The following is a 21,843-nucleotide window of genomic DNA, read 5'->3' as shown; positions in this document are numbered from 1 at the left end:
TGTTCATGGAAAAAAAAACAGTTTGAAGTGGATTTATGTATGAATGATGAGCATGTTATTACTAAGATGTGTAAAATGTTACTGCAAATGAATTTGGAAGATGAATAGGTTAAAGATTGTATGATTAAATGGGCAAAGTATTTTGGATATGCTATTATGCTTGATCAATGGGAGAACATGTGGAACAAAGGCCTGATATTTACAGTACATTGAATTATAACTTGAAAGAGAACCTTTATAAGATCATATACTGTTGGTATTTAACACCTACTAAGTTGTCGAAGATTATAAAGGGATATTGGATGTGTGTTGGAAATACTCTGAAAATGAAGGTAATTTTTACCACCTTTGGTGGACTTGTGAGAAAGCTAAGAAATATTGGGAGCAAATATATATTATAATCCAAAAGATTTTTAAAATGAATGTACAATTGAAACCAGAACTTTTCCTTTGGAGTTTGATGGATAAACAACTTGAAACAAAATTTGAGACTTTGTTTTTGTATATGACAATGGTGGCAAGACTTCTGTATGTGCAAAGGTGGAAGGACACACAAATTCCCACCATAGAAGAATGAATGGTGAAATTAATGGAACTTGCAGAGATTGCAAAACTCACAGCATTGATAAGAGAAAACAATTTGGCTGGATTTGTTTCTATGTGGAAACCGCTTCTGGACTTTCTGCTTGTATCTGAAAAAATGAAGTTTTGATTTGGGTTTTAATGATTAAGTTGTTATAGTTTATACAAATAATGTTTACTAAGGTTTGATTTAGAATAAGAGATTAATGTATTATGTATTGTATTTGTATCTGTGCTAGAGAAGGTCAGAAGTCACTCTGTATTGCTTTCTAACTATTTCTGCCCTTTTACTTTGTCTTTATTCTTTTAGTCTTTTCTTCAATCTTTTCCATATTTTGTATTTTATCTGTATTCTGAAACTTCAATAAAGTTTTTTATATAAAAAAGGATTCAGCCTTTGTTCACTTTTGGTGCATATGCTTATAGTGAATTATCAACTTCTTTTAACTTCAGAGAGTTTGAATATGTGATGCAAATGTCCTACTATTTTTTAGGGAATGCGTTCTTGGACATCCTAATATTCAATATTCCATGCTTAAACATCTGTGCTGTGTGAGGTTTTCTTTCCACCACAATCATCAAGTACATTTAGAAGTCAGTAACCCTGTTAGGCTCAATATCACTAAAATTTTTGAATATGTATCATTCAAATTTTAATGAGAACATCAAGTATCAAGAATCTTACCCTGAAAGCTTTGGCAAGCTAGATTACAAAGAAAGTAATCATGCAAGATCTCATGAATTCTGCTGTTTTCGTATAAAATGATAAAAGATTTGGCAACCCTCCCCCCCCCTTTTTTTTTGGATAGTACTATTTTTGGGAGGCAGGGGAAACAATGGGTGCCTATTTTTTTTTTAAAAAACTTGTCAGATCAAACAGAGAGCATAATTCAGTAGGAATCCTTTTTTACCTAAGCAACACACAAGCAGCCTGAAATGCCAACTGTTTCCCCATTAAAACAAGTAATATGACTTCTAGGGACAGAATCATTGAGGGAGGGGCAATAGAAGCAGCTAGAATAGGTAGAAGAAAGTACTGCCATCAGATAATAGAAGATATGGTGCAATCTGGAATTTGGGGGACTGCTTAGAAGCAAAAGAAACTTTGGGAGAATCTAACAGTAATGTCAATAAAATTATTTATCTATCACATTTGTATTTTTTAAAATTGGCAGGAAATTTCTACCTACTTATATTATTTTTAAAAAAGGATACATGATTGAAAATTGGTTTATCCAAAATAATATTTTATTTCCAAAACTTGCTTCAGTTATGAAATTAGGCTCTTTTCTAAGAGAGTAATTTACTTTCAAAAACTTCTGAAATGGTCAAGTCATGGGCCTTATTTATCCACAATAGTATTTCAGCTGTCATTCATCTTTTAGATGCATTTCTTGAGAAAGATTGCTTTCACATGCCAAACTCTCTTTCAGTCTTGGTTACTAATGTCTGGTTTTGTGAGAACTATTTAGGCCTTGAGAGACAGAATGTGATGGAGGGATTGTGGTGGTGGTGGTAATTGTTTGCATGCCATACAGTGTGCAGTGCAGTGCAGAGCAACAATCACATCCCAGTTTCTGATCCTGGCATGTAATAAGTATATTTATAAGAGTATGTTATGGGTTTTTTTTTTAATCACTTAGTGCATGAGAAACCCTCAAGAAATAGTAGGAAAGACTCTTCTGTTAGGCCTCTTAGGATTTCACCAGTGAGTAACAAAACTTATCCTTGATTTTTCAACCCTTTAAACAATTTTAGCTTAGCAGAATATTTGATTATTTAATTCCATTCTCCATGCAACCTCATTTTAGACCAAAGAACTTTATACTTTTGAATGTGAGGGTGGAAGCTTCAATTTGGAGTGTGGTTCTTTATTTCACTTCCTTTGCTGAATTTTCATAATCTTTTTTTTTGGGGGGGGGGAGCGTAATCAAGAGCATCCACAAGAAATCTTATTTCATGTAACTCATGTACTTTCTGCATAAATTACTGTCTCTAAATCCCATTTTTTCAGCTGTCCATTTTCCCTGGCCCATCACCTTTCTAACCCTTATTCTATATAAGCATTCAAGCACTATTACCTTTATAATTACTTGTGAGTTTTGTCACTCTGTTGACATAGCTATACCCTTCTTTTTATCATAAAACATTGTTTTTCTCTAACTGTCAAAGAAGTGGCAACTAAAGACAGCACACATTAATTACTGGCTCTGATTGGTCTCCTTTTGATATTTGCTTGTGGGAGATGTTATAGAAAATCAAATTACATTGTGTCGTTTTGTTATTATATGAAAAACTGCTGCCGTCTGTCTACAAAGTTAATGAAATTCATAATGTTTGTGGGGGTAAAATTCAATCTTGAATCTATCATGATTTATTTTTATGTGAGCCCACAAAATAGTAAAACAGCAGTTTCTAAATAAAAATTATCCCCCCTCCCTTTTCGTTTGCATAGACTTTTTTCCCCTTCTTTGGGCTTAGTGAGACTTTAGTTCTCTTTTGATCAGCTTTTTAATGGCAGCATGATGTCATTTGCAGATTAAGAAAAGGTCCAAACTGAAATCAGTAATAGTCGAATTGATTATATTTTCCCCATTATTTGGATAGTTCTGCCTTTTGTGTTCTACTCATTCCAAGTGTATGGAATGTTGCAAGAGGTTCTTTTTCTATCTCAACAGTCACAATTTTATTTTCAGCCTAATCTGGAAAAGGAAGTTCAGTTGACAGATAATCACCAGTTACATCATATGACTTCTCGGATGCTTTCATGTGTCCCAAATCAGGAAAGAGAAGCTAGAAACATCCTAACTTCCAATGGTCCATATCTGATAAAGTTAATCAAATGTTTGAGGCCTATCTTCCCTAGTGTGGCATTGTATGTGCAGAGCTTTACCCTGCTTGTAAAAGAGATTGTCAAAACCTTACATATGTAGGATAAATGGCATAAAGTTGTTGGCTGTAGTACGGCTGTAGTATAGTATACAGTAACTGTTACTGAATTGCCTGGTTCAGACTTGCAGTTTCCAATCTGGGTCATGTTGTTATGTATTCAGATCTTGAAATGATAGATGAGCCCATCCATCTGAGAGGTGAAATCTGGGTCTTGTTGACCCCTGCTGTATGCTGTTTTGTATGTTGGTTATAGCATTTGTGTTTTTTTTTTCTTTTTTAAAAATATTTTTACCTGTAATCACTATTTTTTTGTTTGGTTTTTATTTAATATACACCATCCAGTGTTGTGTTTATATGAATTAGTTGACTATATAAACTTTTTTTAAAAAAATAAGAATTTCAAAACTTATTTCCTATGAGATATTCACGTTAAATGTATCTCGACACTTTTGGGGTATACTATTTCAGAAGTGTCAAATTCATATGATAACAAATCTCAGATGCACATCACTCTAAAGACAAAGAGGAAAAATTCTTTTTTCTGTTTGAAGACCCACTTGGTTCTGAGGAACCTTTATTGAGGACCTCATATTTACAGTGGAAACAGAAGCTAAAATGATGGCTTGGTAAGCCTATTCTAACAACATTTTCTCTCTTGGATAGGTTGTCCTGAATTTGGAAGGACTGTATAATGAACTATAATTAGGTCATATAACAGAATGACCTGGTCATGTGAACAGGAAAAGGAAATACCTTCTATCTCTAAGATTATGTCCAGTCAAATGTCCCTAATCAGATTAAGCATTCAGCATAATAATAATCACACTTCTTTGGCATGGCTTTCGGAGCTTTTCCTGCTAAGCTCCTGCTAATGTGACAGAAGCTCTGAATTATTAAATATATAAGGAGTCATTATATTAGCTATATTTAATTCAAAATTAAATTAAATTTAAATTAAATTAAATTAAAATATATGTTTTAAGATTAAATTAGAAGAAATCCATGGTCCAGCCCACATCTGGGAGTGTGAGTGACATTGACAGAATATTCAAACGTCAAATGCAGCCTTTAGAATAAAAAGGAGCTGTCCCTTTCATCTTATTGAATATTTACATATTTAAAAGATGAATATTTGCAAGTTTTAACCAGTTAGATATAAAAGTTGCATTGCTACAATAGATCACGCAAGGATGGCCCCTCGTCATCTGTATACCATACCTCAAAGTTTGCTTTTTGGGGTTTGACAATCTGAAAATGTTATTTCTAAACATTTTTTCCCTGGTTCCCTCATGATTTCTGATTCTTTTCCCTTCCACACATAGGGACAGGCAACTTTGTGTACATCATATGTTTTGGACTGTATCTCAAGCAATTCTTTGTGATTGGCCATGTGTAGGTAGAGTGAAGGGGACTGAAGTCTAAAATTTCTATTGAGTCCTTGATGCTCTCTGAGCTTGGTTGTTTGCTAGCAGACAGTTCATTACCCAAGTAGGTAACATCATCAGTGCTCAGCAAACAAACAAGCTCAGAGAGCACCAAGGACTCTAGAGTTCAATCCTGAGCTACATATATTCTCTTCTATTGCTTCTAAAATTTCTAAAGACACCAAGTTGCCTATCCCTGCTACAAAACCCACATCACTATTTCAGATAAGCTAAAACAATGGATTTGTTACAGATAATGGTTATAAAAACAGTAGTATAAACTGGATTGGGAAAGAAGCTATAAAAATAAGATTCTGAAAATAGACAAAACATACACTACTTAATAACTTCACATTTGGGGCAGAAGCCATGCCTAACTAGATCTCCTGCCTAGAATGCTATTTATTGGTTTGTATTAGCTCAGATTAAAAACCGTAGATAAATCAAGATTCATCTACTATCTCCAGCAAAGATAATAATTCTCTTCTCAGACTAGTATCTCAAAGTGATCAGCATCCATTTACTCATAGCAGTTGCAGGTCATCTTTACAGCTGAGGCTTCAAACAAATTGTTTAAGAGTCTTTCTTCTCTTGTGTTGTGTGGAGAATCAATAAACTTTTAAAAATTTCCAGCAACCAAAGCAAGTGTACCTGTTTATCATCTGTGCCTTAAAATGTAAAGCAAAACAGGTATCTGCTTTTCAGTTAAGGTACACATATGATAATCTGACAAAAATTTAAAGTTCCCAAGTTTTTTTATTAGGTAGATGGAGATTGGTATATTTTTCTCAACCTTTTGGATAGCCCCATGTACATCAGGTTTTCTATTATGTCCATGTTATGTCCACTGTGGACATTTTTTTTTAAAATTGTTGTATGGAATAAATATTGTGGCTGGATAGCCAAAAGAGTCAAAGCAGTAAAAGAATGATAATAAACCAATTAATTCATATCATCTACTTTGCAATAATATATGGATTCACTATAATAATAGAAATTCTTCTTGTGTCAAATTACTTCTTTCTGTCTGTCTTGGAATGGATATAGCTATAAAGTGGATTGGTCCATTTATTTTTATTTTCTTTTGAGGTTTTTTGGGGTATTTTTACTATATGGTACAAACAACAATGGAATGGGGCAGCATTACAAAAGTAGTATTCAGAATAACATACTAATTTAGGATGTTAAATATGTAAGCAAATTCACAGTTTTCAGAATTTTGTGATATTCACAACTGCAAGATGAAACTCTCAAAATACTTGCATTAGGGGATGACTACACTGAAAATCCTTTTGAAAAATTTCTTTAAAAGGGTGCATACTAAAGAGGGAAAACATTAGAACATGTACAGTATATATAATGTGCATGCATATTTATGCAAACCTTTCTGTCAAATTTCTAAACAGTAGTAGTGAACAAATGTGCAATGTAGGAGTTTAAAAATATGGGAGAACCACACTGATATTGCCTGAGTCTGCCCTGAAGCTTAATTATGCTCAAAAGTATAGTTGTAATGTTTTGTCCACATTTTTGGACCACCTGGTTCTGATGAAAAACATCTGTCTTGTAGCATCAACACATTAATGGATTCAAGGTTATAAACTTACAATATTTTCTTCTTATTAAACTAAGTCTGCACCATGTTGGATTGGTCCATTGCGTATAGAAAGGTGGGACAAAATGTGGAACCCAGGTGAGAAACAGACTAACTTCACAATCCATAATTCAATATCATGACAAGTAATGGTCAGCCTAGAAGCATAGATTGTGACTTCCAGTTATTAAACATTTACACAGATTAAAAGAGTGTAGCAAATTTAAGATCTATATAGCAAATGTTTGATTGACTTCATCTGGTTGTTTGACTCATAGGATGAGGTTAATGATGTTGTATTTATTTTCTAGCATGAGTTGCTTTCTCTTCTGTTTTCTGTTATTGTAAGTCTTGTAGTTTGAGCCCTAGATATATATGCTACCATGGCCAGAAATCTCATTGTATGCTGGTGAAAATGTCTAATTATTATATAACTCATCATTGTATAATAAATTCTCATTGGACTAACCATCTTTCCTCAAGCTGTAACCTGTCATAGTTTTTAAAATTTCTTTAAGGATCATATTGTCTAATGTGAATTGATGTCCTATTGTGTTTATGTTTTTCTAACAGTTCAGGATGGATAGATGGATTGTCATGAGCACTGATGGTGAGCAAGAGGGGGCCCCTATCCAGGGGGGGAAATGCATGCGTAGTACTGAGGAGTTAAGCGGCCATTCAAAGAGACACAGAACAGACCCGCCTTGACTTTTGGGGTTTATCTGTCTGGGTTTTCCCACGCTTCTTCAGTTTGTTAGGATTTTCTGTCTAACGTAGCAGTAATAAAACACTAGAGACTTATTCCTCTTCTCAACGTGGTTCCTGACTGTTAGGACAATACCTAATACTCCTTCCTCCTCCTATTTTCCCCACAACAACAGCCCTGTGAGGTGTGTTGGGCTGAGAGAGAGTGACTGGCCCAAGGTCACCCAGCCAGCTTTCATGCCTATGGCAGGACTAGAATTCTCAGTCTCCTGGTTTCTAGCCCATTGCCTTAACCACTAGACCAAACTGGCTCAATAGATGATGGATAGTTAGAGGCTTTTGATTCTGGTACTTATGTATCAGCTGCTGACTTTGTACCTCTCTGTTCTTCCTCTTTAATGCCTGTAGGCTGTTTGTTCTTCACTCATTTTGTAATCTGACTACTGCATGGAAAGCAGAATACAAATATTGCATAAATAAACAGTGTTGACATACTATGAAACAGGCCCACAGCTTATCCTCCATATTAATCACATGCAGATTTGCTTGAAAATGTTTAGGAAGTTCCATTTCTATAAGCTTCCTCAAAATTTCAAAAGCAGATTGATATGAGTGGATAGTAGGGGAGAGATGATTACTTTTTCTAATTTGACTTTTTTCTATGAAGGTTTAGCATAAACTCTAATGCAAGATTTCCTACAATCCAAGACAGAACTGAACATATCAAAAAAATATGCATTCTTAAAATGCTCACAGTTATCAGACAAGATTGTCTCGTCTAACAACACACTGAAATCCGTTTCTGCAGTGCACATGAAAGATCTAATGTTCTGATTGTACTCAAGCTCATCTGTTCTTAGCTGATCCCTATGTGATAAAAGGGCTGTTATAAACAAAAGCAAAAATAAAAATCTGGTGGATTTTTTAAAGACATCAGTTTTGTAAAGTATCTTCAGAGCTGGGATATGCATGTCATTTTTAAAGCATATTGCTTGCACAAACTGACTTTTGTTAAAGAATCTACAGAGAGTCAGCAAAATTCTCTTGTTAATGTATGCTATAATATGACAGCAACAAGCCATAAATGTTTATGGTCAGAGAAAGAGGAACATATTTATAATTCTTTCCATGATGCCTAGCAAGATCTGGCTAAAATATTTTTATTGTACTCTGCAATATTCCTGCTTAAATTGGCAAACCAGGTTGATATCTTAAGCCTTGACTGAGTTAATATGAGGTAAATTCCCCAAATAATATCTCCTTGTGAACCTTTAAAGATTGATGCATACGTGTGGAGACTTTTCTGGTGATTCAACTACTGGCTTGCCTTGGCTTCTGGTATATGATCTCCTAGTCACAGAGGATTGCCTTATATTGAGTCAAATCTCTGGTCTAGCTAACTTCTTACTGATTATAGCATGGGTTGGCAAACTGGGGCATTTGGTTACAGATTATGTAAGTTGTAGTAAAAAAGGCAGAGCATTAGACTGCTTACCCCATAAAAACTCCATATTAGTAGGATTGTACTTAGAGTTGCCAAGGATTGAATTTGGGAATTTTTCCATGTAAGCACTATATATACTTATTATGCTAACCTATAACTTAATTAGGCTTTTGGCTCAGAGTATTGAATTAGCTCAGCTGTTGGAGGTGGTAAAATATAGTTTATGTCTTAGGACAATATGTGGACCCAGCCAACTGTAGTTTATTCAATAAGCAGTAGTTATTTTCATAAGCTATTTTACTGTTTGAATCCAGCTATGGCTCTATCTTGTAAATTAGATCTCATACATAGTATCAGGGAGCCCATAACTTTGACTTTTTATTCTACTTCTCTCACAATTGCAACTGGTATTACAGTAGTAATTAATTAATCCCAGCATGTATACCTTCAGCGAAGCTGCATTAATTCATATTGCCTCTGGGTATAGGAAGCTCTGCTTTGCTATCATGAGAGATCTACAATAAGAGACCTAACCTCTAGGATTTTGCCTAATTCCTTTTAAAGCTTTCTTAATCTCATAAGGAATGAAAGTATTTTATTTAGTTAGTTATAATTAAGAGTTGGACCTTAGATGACAAAAGTGTTAGACAAAATGGCTAATTCAGAATGGAACAAAATGGCCCTGTTTATAGGTCATGCCAAAGGGGATTTATCATGTTGTACAAGCAGTAAAACACAGTTGAGGGAATAGAGAGAATTAATTTTAATCCCAAAGAAGTAAAGGCCTTTTTGATGCCAAACTATTTCTTCCCAGCCAGCCATGACTTGTTAAAGGTTTGTCAGTGTACATTTCACCTTTGTCATCAAAAGCTTTGAAGGCAGGTGCCGTTACTATTCCTCCCGTTATAATTCAAGGCTGTACTTCAATCCATAATGTTTTCCCATCTAACTACAAATACTCTTTACTACATTTATTTTTTCTTGTGCTATTTATTTACCTTGTGCTATTTATTAATTGCATGTTTATTGTGTTCTGTTTTTCTTTGTTTTAAAATAAAATAAATTGTTGTTTTGTAATTTTGTAATCCAGCCAGTAATTTGGAGCAATTTATGAAAATAGCAATTAATTGTAAGCCATCTCTTTCATGCATATACACAAACCATATTTGCTTGAATCTTTTCTCTGAATCTGTCTCTTATCAGCTGCCTTTGCTACTTATCACTATTTCTAATTAGGTGTTGTTGTTTTTGTTATCCTGTATAGTTACAACTCTATAAGCAATAACAGTCTGCCAATCAAGGGTTTGCTTTGCTTCAATATTGTCAACCTTCTTAAAAATGGTTCTTTAAAATAGGAAGATAGGGCTGTGGCATAGCCCTATGTTTTTAAATATCTTGTTCCTTCAACTTTTATAATTATTAAGGGACTGTGAAAACCATGCACTATTTTTGTTAAATTGGTCATTCTCAAACCATGTATTCAGCAAACAGAACTCATTTAACAGAATACAATTATATTGAAAACAGTAATTAAAACCATTACTTTCATAGAGCATTCGTCAGCCATTTGCGCTCACACCCACACACAAAGGTGGAATTAACATATTCTCTGTTGCTTGAACTCTCCTAAACAAAGGAGTTCATTTAAATGTCATTCTACATACTGTAGATGCTAACTCTCTTGCTTGGACAGTCAAGAGATTAAAATTCTAAATTTCCCTATTTATATTCCCTATGAAGGTCTATGTTCTTTATGTTTGAGAGACAGAAACCTATCACAATATACTAGTGCTGATTTGACCATAAATCCAGAGGAAACATAGGTCTACTTACCCCTTATTTATCAAGCATAGAAAGGAATAGTACCCAGATATGGGCTTTCTCATTTTTTCTTTCAGACTGTTTCATTGCTCTTCATTATCATCTTTCATGACTTTAAAGTAGGAGCAAGCAGGAAAACAATCTTAGAACTAGATAATAGTTTTGGTTTCCCAATGGAAAATCACTGATTCCAGTAGCATACCTAAAACCCTTCAAAGTCCAATTTTGTTTTATTTTGCTTTTAAAATGTTGAATCCGATGCATATGAGAAATCCTATGTTTTTTTAAAATTACTGATATAATTATCTGGATGTAATTACAAAACAGCTGCTGTTGGAAATGTGAGTAATCACCAAAGGGAGGTTGTGGGGAGGTGGTAGTCCCAAATTAGGGGTCTTCCACCCCTAATTTCTCAAAAAAGAAAATGAAAAGAAAAGAGGGGAAATGAAAAGAAAAGAGGGGGAGACAGAATAGGAAGAATACGTGGGGACCCAATTTCTTATAAAGGAAAGTGGGTAAAGATATGACTTTATTTGCATGGGAAGAAGACAGATTGTACTGCTGAAAAATGGATATAAAACATACCAATTCCTCCCCCCCACCCCCAATTATTTCCCCAAGGGACAGTAGCAAGCTGTTTTTTTCCCCTTTAATCTACCAAGTGGAGGAAAAAAAATGACACACTTGAATGGGGGAGGAAAATGATCTTGCTAGAATACAGTGAGAAAGGATTGAAGCAGAAAAAAAAAGTTACAAGTTTGCTAAAACTTCAACCTTGTCTTATAGGTATAGTGCTTCCACTATGTTGGAGTCGTAGAAGTACACTTTTAGAGCAGACTGAATACTTTGAGTAAACAATGACTGTAAGATTCCATTCTGAACCCAGTCCAGAGATTTGAAAACAACCTAGTTTGGCTCCGTCTGATTTGCTTCCTATTTCTATCAAGAGCCAAATCTGAAGTGATGTTTGGAGTTCCAGACTTGGATACCACAGACTTGAATAGAAGATTCACACATCAAGAGTGCAATGGTTATATTTGCAAGGACATCACACGTTTTCTACAGAAGGATGTCTGAAGTTTCTTAGAGAAACAAGTCCAGGGACTTTCACTCACACAAACACACCCACACACACACATGTGCACATGCACACACACACATACTTGTCTTTTGAGAGATTTTGGTGACATTTACAGAAATAGATGTGCCAAAACGAGAAGCAATTTCTCTGCCACTTACTCTGTCAAAATTCTAAAAATAACCTTTTTCACAGAACTAACAGAATCCATAGAGCTGGACTTAAGCAAGCCATTACAGAAGACTCGATAAATCATTCCGTATGATTAGACCTATCCGTTATACCCTTATTTTTTTCCCCTGCCAAAACCAAGGAGCACTTTTTTTTCTTTTTACAGAAATGTTTTTTTTTTTTTTTTGTAGCTTCTGAAACACTAAGTTACTCACAGATGTAAGGGAATGTTTGGATTTCGTTCTGGTGATTTTAAGGGAATCCTCCTTACTTTGCCCTGAGACCCAGAGAAGTGCTTCAAAATGTCTATTCCACTACAAATTTGGCATTCAGCCATGTCAATGCACATTACCACTAGGTAAATGCATATAAAAGTGTACACTTACAAACTTGTCTATTCAAATGGGTGTCTGTTTGCTTGTTATTTATTCTGACAGTTGTGTATGAAATGAGTGTATTAGTTTATTTTTTGGTTTACTTTCTGTATATACAACCCTCAATGTGTATTTTAAATACAAATTACACATAGGAATAATAAAAATACAATTAAGATCAAGGCAGAGTTAAAATTACCAATTAAATCAAGAACAATCCTGCTGACAGTTAATAAGAGGGGAAAGAGATGAGTTTTTGTAATCTTCTTAAATACTGGCAGAGGCCAAAACATCTCCTTGGGGATAGGGAACTTTTGACTTTCCAGATGTTTTGAAACTAGAGCTCCCTCCCAGCAGCTACAGTTACATGGTCAGTGGTCAGAGATGCTAGCAGATGTACTTCAGGACTACCTGGAAGACCCCAGATGTTGCTAAATTATACCTTGCTGTTCCGGTGTCACTAATTTTGGCCTTGCATATATGTACTGTAGTACTATGGAATTGTAGTCAAAACTAAAGCAAAACTGTTTGAACTATGATTTAAGGCAATATATGTTATACATTCAGAAAGAATGCATGGAACTGTGAGATTCTGCAGGCAGGCACTCTTCTTCTTTGTCCTCATGCTATGTTGTCATTTTCTTCTAGTTACTAGCCATGTGAAGAACTGCTCAGCACCCTCTGTATAAGAATAGCCTACTTTGCAGCAGGTGGTCTGGGTACACTGCTTACTTCATTGCAAAATGAATGTAAAATGGCCAGGCTTGGCTTATGTATGCATGGTCAGTGCCAAGGTTATTAACAAGACATTTGCCTAGGGTGATGCAGAGTTCATTATCTGTAGAACATTGTGAGGATGGGTGAACTGATGGCAAAACAGCTGCTGAGTAGGATTTATCCCAGGGGAATAGGGATTTACGCAGACAGGGAGATCCATAGCTGCAGGAATTTCTACTCCATTTATTTTTATTAAGCCTGATAAACACTGAATCGTATATCCACCTCCACTGGGAGACTAGTTCATAGACTTATATGGCTCATTATATGATGTTCTTTCACAATATTCATCTTAAATGCCCTTGTTCTTAATAAGATCCATTCCTCCTCCAAATTATGGCCTTATAATCTATCCCATGGCTTGTCTTCTTACTATATCCATGCCTTAAATCTAATTAGGGATCATTAGACAAGGGGCAATTAAATATTACTTTAAGAGGGCCCCAAATCTCAGAGGATACCACAAAGTTGGTGAGAACTAGAACTTCTTCTATTTCTCAGTTGTTTCAGAGGAGAATTGGAGTTATTCTGTTTCTAAATTGGTGTTCACCTTACTTGAGGGTTGAAATTACATTTTCTTGTGTTTCCTGCTTCCAAATGACAGGAAACCGTACAATTGATTTTTGAGAGCTGCAACTGGAGGGGCCTCAGAAGCTTCCAGCTCCAGAATGCCATCCCACCAACCACAAAATAGATTCCTCAAGCTGTCCATTTAACCAATGCATACCTAATTGCTGCACTGGACAGGGTGATCTGGGATTCAGGAGAAGGCAGCTAGAAAGTGATGATTTACAGTAACTGCCACAGAGAAGAGTGATATTTCTGTTTATGAGATTGTGGTTGTGTGTATATGTTTATGATTAATGTATTACTTGCGGATGTGCATTAGTGTACACTACAGTTTGTTCAGTTGGCAAATCATTCCCAATGCAGTATGTATACAACCAACTTTCACCCACATTGCTCTCATTTGTTGATCAAATAGCTTCTATTCTGGTGGGTAAAATCCTAGAAGCATAGGAATGTTTGGGGGGCAATATTTAAAGCTTGTTTCTGCTTTGTTTCCAGTTTAGGAAGCCACAAGGTGGTTTATTATTATTCAACAAATAATTCCTGATCTTTTGTTGCATGTCAGCATCCTTATTTATCTTTTCTCCCCAGACTAGGCTGAGAAAACAAGCTGGGAAATGGAGATGTAGCAGGCAGACTCTTTAAAAAAAAAAGTACCATAATTAATGGGAGGAACATGCAGGATTCCCACCCACCCCGCTGGCCTTGAAGTGTAGGGGAAATCAAAGCTGATACGTGTACCATCAGAGTTTCTCATAGCTTGTTTATGCTGCCTTCTGGTTGGCAGTGCTCTATTAAACCGAAGCACCATAATTTTATAGTGTGATAGTTCTCAGAAAAAAAGACAGGACTCTTGAATTAAGTCAGCTGATTTTCTGTCATTTTTTTACAAGAGTCCCATCAACCAATGGCATGAGAGTAGCCATAAATGACTATCATCATTGTATCAAAAAGATGTCATCATCTCTGATATTTAAGTTTCTTAGAAGGGATTACTGAACTCAGTCACTATTACTTTAAGATTCACATGCACAGGATTATCATGATATGCACAAGTTTATAAAAAATATATCCCCCATCGTATTTTTGGTTCAGTGACTATGTATCTGCATAACAAACCTAGTTAATTGTGACTTACTATGTTGCTATAAACTGTCTTTGGGAAACGTTTGCACCAACAGCTGTGTCAGTGTGTATACCAAAATTGCTGCATTGGCCACTGATGCAGCCAATATGGCTCTCTACAAGTTATAGACAAATATTTGATAACTTGCAATATTATAATAAAATATTTTCCATGCCTTTGTTTCTCCTCATTTTTATGGTCTTCATGCATATGGAATTTCAATTTATGACTGAAAAGCAGTTTATGGCTGAAATGCAGTAACACAAGTAGCCAAGAACAGTCATGTTTTAGCTCTGTAGAATTATTATAGGACTATTAAAATGACTTGATTGTGTGTCAGTGCACTGCACATATGTCCTATTCAGATGTGAGAAACAGTATGCTGCCTTGCAATGTAATCTCTATATTAGAGATTCTAGCTTGCATAGAATAGCATAAGGATGCCCACAGAAAAACTAGGCTTTGGATGTGCTTGTGGCATAAGGGTCAAAATGTGCCAAACTGACTAAGCTGAAGATAGTGTCCTTCCTGTTGGTAGGGAATGTGGCATGTCACACAGCAGCAGTTAAGGCTGGTAATAGGCTGGGTTACAGCTTCTCTATATTACTAAAAAGCATTATATGAAAACCTCAGCTGAACAAAGCTTTGATGGGCAAAATATGTTAATATCCTTTTGGGGGGGGGGGCTTCAAGTATTGACTCCTGGTGATGGCCTGGACAAGTCTTTGCAGTTTTATTTACTTATTTATTTATTCAATTAATTTCTATAGCCACCCATCTCAACCAGTGACTCTGGGTGGCTCACAACAATAAAAACCATAAAACAATAAAAAAATTACAATTTTTGTTCTATCAATATCCATAAGCTATCAATATCTTATTATTTGCATGGTATATGGAAAAGAGCCAATCTGATCTAGTGGTTAAGGCAATGGGCTAGAAACCAGGAGACAGAGAGTTCTAGTCCCGCCTTAGGCATGAAAGCCGGCTGGGTGACCCTGGGCCAGACACTCTCTCTCAGCCCAACTCACCTCACAGGATTATTGTTGTGGAGAAAATAGGAGGAGGAAGGAGTACTTGGTATGTTCACCACCTTGAGCTATTTATAAAAATAATAAAGTCGGGATAGAAAATAAATTAATTAAATAAAAATAAAATATGGAAAATTGTGACTTGGAATATAAGAGGAATGAATAGTAAGGAGAGTGAATTCTCAATTAAATGAATGAAAGAAAAATAGGTATGTTGTATGTCTGTAATACTAAGAGAGAGAGCAAGGATGTAATAGATCTGAATGAAAATGATCTAATCCCGTGGAATGGGGTTGATGAACGCATACATCAGGGACATGAAGGTGCAGCTTTAATTATAAATGAAAGGGTGAAAATGTACTGTATATTGGAAATAATGGATTGATGTCATTTAAATTGCTATAGGTGTGTGTGAAAGCAGGAATCCATAGGTTGTTGTTAATTGCATGTTATGACCCAGTGAATCATGAAAATAGAAGAACCAGGAATGAGGGATTTTTTTTTTCTTTTTTGAGGGAGGGGATGTGCAAATTCTGAATAAATGTGATCTAGGGAATAACAACAGACTGAAAAAAAAATTCCCCCACCCCTTTCTGTGTTATAATAAAATTATGTATGTTCCTAGAGCTGTTTGACAGGGAGTCACAGCCCCTGTCACTGAAGAATCACCCACCTACTCTAAACATCACTAAATCTGGATCAAATTAATAATATTTATTTATTTATTTAGCCATATTCTCATTGCCCATAATTATCTTCCTCCCTTTACAACAGTGCTTATAATCTGCATATTTCATGTATCTGTGAAGTACCAAGGATACAAAGAAAAGTTATGCAATAATAATGTTAGTAATAAAAATGCCATGAATTTCTGATCTACTGTGTAACTGTAATGTTATGAACAACATGCCTCAACCCAACTCAGAAAGGCGTCTAACCTCTGTTACTCAAATTTAAGTACGTTTAGAATAATTTTACTAAAATCCGTGTCATACTGTTGTTGTTTAGTATGAATAATAGTACTAAACTCTATGTTGCATTTCTTTGGACTTAATTTAAGTATGAGTACATCTGGATTCAAATCACAACTGCTGCAGAGAATTTCAGTTCCAACTACTTGCTACTTCGAATATTTTGCTTACTCTGATACACCATTTCTATCCAACAGAGCATCAAATATAGAAAACTCATTCCATTTAATAACATGTGCATGCCCAGTGCACAGAGGGTAAAATAAATTAATATGCTAATTGCAATATTGAATGAAATAAAGGGAGAGCTAATACACATTCATTGTAATGTTGTTTTGAATAATGAAGCTAACCATCTGTCAATTCATGGGATTGGGGAGGGGGGAATCCTGGCACTGTTGATATGCCATTCAGCATGATGTTATGCTGATATATATCTACTTGTATAATGCCAATGGCTGTGTAGCTTTTATGAAGCAGTTTGTGGACTGTTCAGTGTTTTTAGGGTGAAATAGTCCCTATTTTTTTTTTTAAGAAAAACCCTCAATATATTCAATTTTGTTGAGGGCAGGCATATTTCTTCTGGTAATCGCCTATGATCAGAAGCTAAAAGACTAATAACTGAGTGCAGAACAGCACAGTCCATGTGTAGCTGTGGCTTTGTTTTGGTGCCACAGCAGTTTTTACAATGAAAAATACAATCTGTTGTTTATTTTGAAAAGTAGTTGCTTCCTTGCCAGTGAGAAAATCTTATTACATGAGCATTCCTGCCTGTTCTTTGGATCACGTTCCATGTCTTTAACTGTTAATTGTGTACTGCTGCTATAGAAAAGAATCCAATCTTAGCATTCATTTATCTGGATCCTGGGGTCTGGTATAAAATGATGGGTTGTGTTGAAATAACAGAGGAAAAAGTGATACAAGCATAGAGGAAAGACCAAGGAGCCCGCATCCAGTGGATATGAAAGTCAGAATCCAGAGACTGTTAAGTCTAACTTTGATTACCTAGCCTGAATTAGTATGAAAGCTCAAGAAAATGAGATTTGAGGGATAGTAATAACGAATGGTTGGAGAATGATGAGAAAATGTAATGTCTGATTGCTACAGTGGAGGTAGAAGCTTTTATAAGGATCCCTTTATTTCAAGAGTTCTGGGTACAGTATTTATTACTTGGAATATCTATGACTGATTCTGATATCTCTTTAAGGAAGGAATTCAGATCTTTATTAAAGTTCACATGGGTATGGTAATTTCATCTTTATCTTATGAGTGAGAAAGAAACAGTTCCTGTGGAAAGAATGTTAGCATGGGCACCAATATATGGGGAGGGGTAGAATGTGACTCAGGGATTATCTTTAAATCCCAGCAAAAGTAATCACCAATAATATGTCGGGCTTGCCTTGAACTCACACTGGAACCTTCATGCGCTGATTCAAAATTTTCAGAAGCAGCTAGAGAAAGCTTTATACTTTTTGGCACTTGAAGATACCTTCAGGCTCTTATCCTTTTTGTGAATTTTGGAGCATGTGTTATGATTAGAATGACATTCTCTACTCTCTTTCTTCTTTTGTCTTGTGTTTAATGTGATAGTGATCAAGGGAACTGCCAGAGGAAGAGAGAGATTCTCTCACTTTTTCGCCTTCTTTGCCTTTCTTGTCCTCAGCTGCTGCCTCTGTTTACTACCACTCCGTTAATGACTGCCGGATTTCTGTTTTATTTGTCAGGGAGATCCTGCTTCGACAGCTGAGCTTTCAACAGAAAAAAATGGGGGACTTCAGCAGAAATCATAATAAACTTTTTTTAAAAGTTTCAGTATCAAATATAGTGAAAAATAGAAGGTGTCGGTGCCTTTGTACAAACCGTGTTACACAACTATTTGGAGTAGTTAATAGGAGGTTAAGTTATTCTATCCCTTTCCATTTAGAAGACCATCTTTGCTTTGTCTATGCTTGGATGGCTATATACAGCTATGGAGCCCACTTAAATAATCTTTCACCAGAGTGATTTTCTAGACGTTTCAGAACATTTGTTTTCTCTTGTTCCAAATTCCAGTTTCCTTCTGCTTTATCTGTACAGATTATGTTGCTTACGGATCCTGAGATTGAAAGCAGTCTGCTGATCAGTTCTGATGAAGGAGCCACCTATCAAAAATACCGGCTGAACTTCTACATCCATAGTATGCTCTTTCACCCCAAGCAGGAGGACTGGATTTTGGCCTACAGTCAAGATCAGAAGGTTAGTATCACTTTCATTCTCTGTTAGGGCCAAATCTAATATTAGGCAGAACACAGTGTCAATTGACAGCCAACAGATCAGGGAGGGCAGTCGATTCAGAGCAAATACCTGACTATTAACCCCTCCAACTGCTCTCTAGAATAACCAAATGCTCAACATTTTACGTATTTAAGAGTACATTATATCTGTAGGTGTGATTCTGGGGACTGCAGCATAAACAGTAGGCAGGAAAAAAAATAAACCTGATTTAATTTCTTTAATTTCTACATCTAATTAGTTAATGCAATTAGTATCCATTCATGTATTTAATTATTTTCCTCTTGTGTCACATCACAATTGGAATAGGCATAAAGTCCTGGAAATCAGGGCAACTCATCATTCCAGAGAGTCTTACCTGGTCAGTTCCTCATTAATTTAAGAAGCCCTAGAGTAAAACATGAAAGTTGGTTCATGCTGTAGAGATTTGTGCCAAATACCTTTTTGCAGGAGAAGTGTTGCACAACCTTCTAGAATGTATGTCAGGTCAAATGCCTACCACTTAGCACAGAAGTAGGCACCCTGGGGCACCAGAACTACATGCAACACCCCCTGCATGCTGCACCACTCCCCACCCTCTTTTTGCATGTGTGTGTATGTCTCTCTAACCATGGTTTGACAGCATGGTTCCCTACAATTTTGGGAAGGGAAACACACCCAATTCTAGTTTCAAGCTCTAAAAGAAGGCTATGATCATTTATAAAACAAAGAAACTCCAAAATTCTTCCCAGAAATACAAGAGAAGAGCAAGAAAATCCTGATTTCAGCCACTTTGCATCATCACCCCACCTTCTGGTTCCAGAAAATGTTAAATGCAGCCCCTAGTTAGCAGTATGTTGCTCATCCCTGCCCTGAGTGGCTTTGCAGGTGAGATATCTGCAGCATGTTTTCTAGATGGTAGGCATAATGGGTGGATGGGAGAATATCAGATGGACTGGCAATTAGGCCATTGAACAGGCCAGTAGGCAGGTAGATTAGAATTTTAAGAAGGCAATACTGGAAATTGGTTAGCAGCACTGATGTCTGCCTTATCCCAGGTGATGGTCATCCCAGCCTATTGCTGTTCTTAGATGCTATTTCCTTCACCCACAGGTTGGTTAGGGAACAGTTTTGCAGCTGGCCTCTCTTTCTGAAAAAATGGGAAATATTATGCATACTTCTGTAGGTAATGTGAACATTTAGTTCTCCAGGCTGATGCTTTTCAGATCATTTGACAAAACTATGCAGGCTGGTATATCATGATATTTGATCCAACATATTTGAAAAATATTGAACTGGGAAAGTGCATCAGTGTCATCCAAAGCATTTGAATATTCAGAGGTACAAATCCTGGTGGTTAACGGAATTCAGTTTAGTCTAGATTTAAATCAAGTCAATTTCTATTAGAATTTGCAGATGCCACATTCCTAAAGCATCCTAAAAATAATTTTAGCTTTCTGTTATATTGCAGACCAAAATATGCTGAGCATGAACAAATTGGCTTTACTTTAAGGAGAATGCACATATGTCATTTAGCAGTCACTTTTCAAATTGGCTCTCTCCAAGTATCAAATTTATTTCTACCTCTTTCTCCCCAAACAAGGTTTCTGAACAATTTTGCAAGGCTAAAAATGAAAGAAATGCTCAGTTTCTTATCACTGGTTTTCAGCAAATGGTTCATAGATTTTATAAATAGGGCAGAGTTCAAGGGTGAAAAGAAAGATTAAATGAATAGGGGAGAGGAATAACAAGATTCCAAAAGGAAAAATAAAAATGTCAGAACTGGACATTTTAATTTTGGATATTTTTTTTACTAATAACAAAAGAAACATATATTTCATTATATGACAGTTACCAAAAATCAATCTTGTATTTCACAAGATTGTGGAATGAGGTCTCCCCTGAGATCCATATGGCTCCCACCTAATGGCATTCTGAAAGACCTTGAAAACCTGGCTGTTCTTCCCAGCTTTGGGGTAGGATGGCTGGAACTGCCCTGTCTGTGGTGTTTTATATCTTTTGATGGGTTGCCTAGATTTCCATCTTGTAATTATCTTGTGATTACCTTGTAATTATTTTGTAGTTATTTTGTAATTTTGTAATTTCTGGTTTAATTTATTGTATGTAATTGTTTTTATGTTGTTCTTTATTTTGTGAGTGGTCCAGAGTCAGTTGGAGTTGGGCAGGAAACTGGAAAAAAAAATGGAAATCCACCATTAATCGTCATTGACATTCACCATTGGGAATTTATCCATTAGTTTTCATAAAGCCATGACCCACAGATATTCCATGGAGGTGTTTTCAATTATTCTATAAAATAGACTTCCATGTGGCAGTCTGCCGAAGTTCAGCGGCTAATAATCCTGGAATTGGCCCCTTGCTACTTCAATTTGTGCTTCAATGAAAAAAAATCAGTTCCTCTGTTTGATAACCTTGCTATGTTATGAGAGTCAATATGGGTCGAGAAAGATACAAAATATGTCCATGTGGCAGTCGTAAGTACATACGTTCTTAATCTATAAAAATGATTAGACAAATTCCTGAAGGACATTAATGGATCTCAGCTGATAATGAGCTGCCATGTTCAGAGTTAACTTTTGATTATAGTGGGGAAATAAACAAGAAATGGCTATCAGCATGCCAAAGTACCATCTGAAGACACTCAGTTTGGTTCTGACCAGTTGAGGGCAATCTGATATACTTTTCTAAGGATTTTTTTTTTAATCTGAAAAAAATATAAGTTAGGATGGCCAAGATATGACCTATTTGATTTTTTAAACACAAATATATTTCAGGGCTCTTCAGTTTTTGTAATTGTTAAACAAGCCAGCTGATCTCTTTGTGAAGAGGTTTCTTCATAGCACCATACTTCCAGGCATGATCATTTGAACATACAATATCACATGGTCAAATGGCCATTCCAGAAAGTGCTGGAGTAGAAGAGTAGCCTGCAAAGAATTTGGTTATTTTATGCATGAAATAAACGTTGGGGGCTTTTAATAGCCATATTCTATATTTTAGAGAGGAAAGAAG

At 35.8% G+C, this 21,843-nt stretch overlaps 1 protein-coding gene across 1 annotated transcript in view; it reads left to right on the top strand.

Moving 5' to 3' along the window:
* SORCS1 (sortilin related VPS10 domain containing receptor 1) overlaps window positions 1–21,843 on the top strand; it is a 438,448-nt gene that overhangs the window by 254,953 nt on the left and 161,652 nt on the right. The window contains exon 4 of the mRNA XM_063307130.1: window positions 18,637–18,795. Within this exon, the coding sequence (XP_063163200.1) occupies window positions 18,637–18,795 (159 nt within the window). The remainder of the gene's footprint in view (window positions 1–18,636; window positions 18,796–21,843) is intronic.

This window comes from Candoia aspera, chromosome 6, assembly GCF_035149785.1.
Source record: "Candoia aspera isolate rCanAsp1 chromosome 6, rCanAsp1.hap2, whole genome shotgun sequence".
NCBI lineage: Eukaryota > Metazoa > Chordata > Lepidosauria > Squamata > Boidae > Candoia > Candoia aspera.
This window is presented reverse-complemented; position numbering and strand designations above follow the sequence as displayed.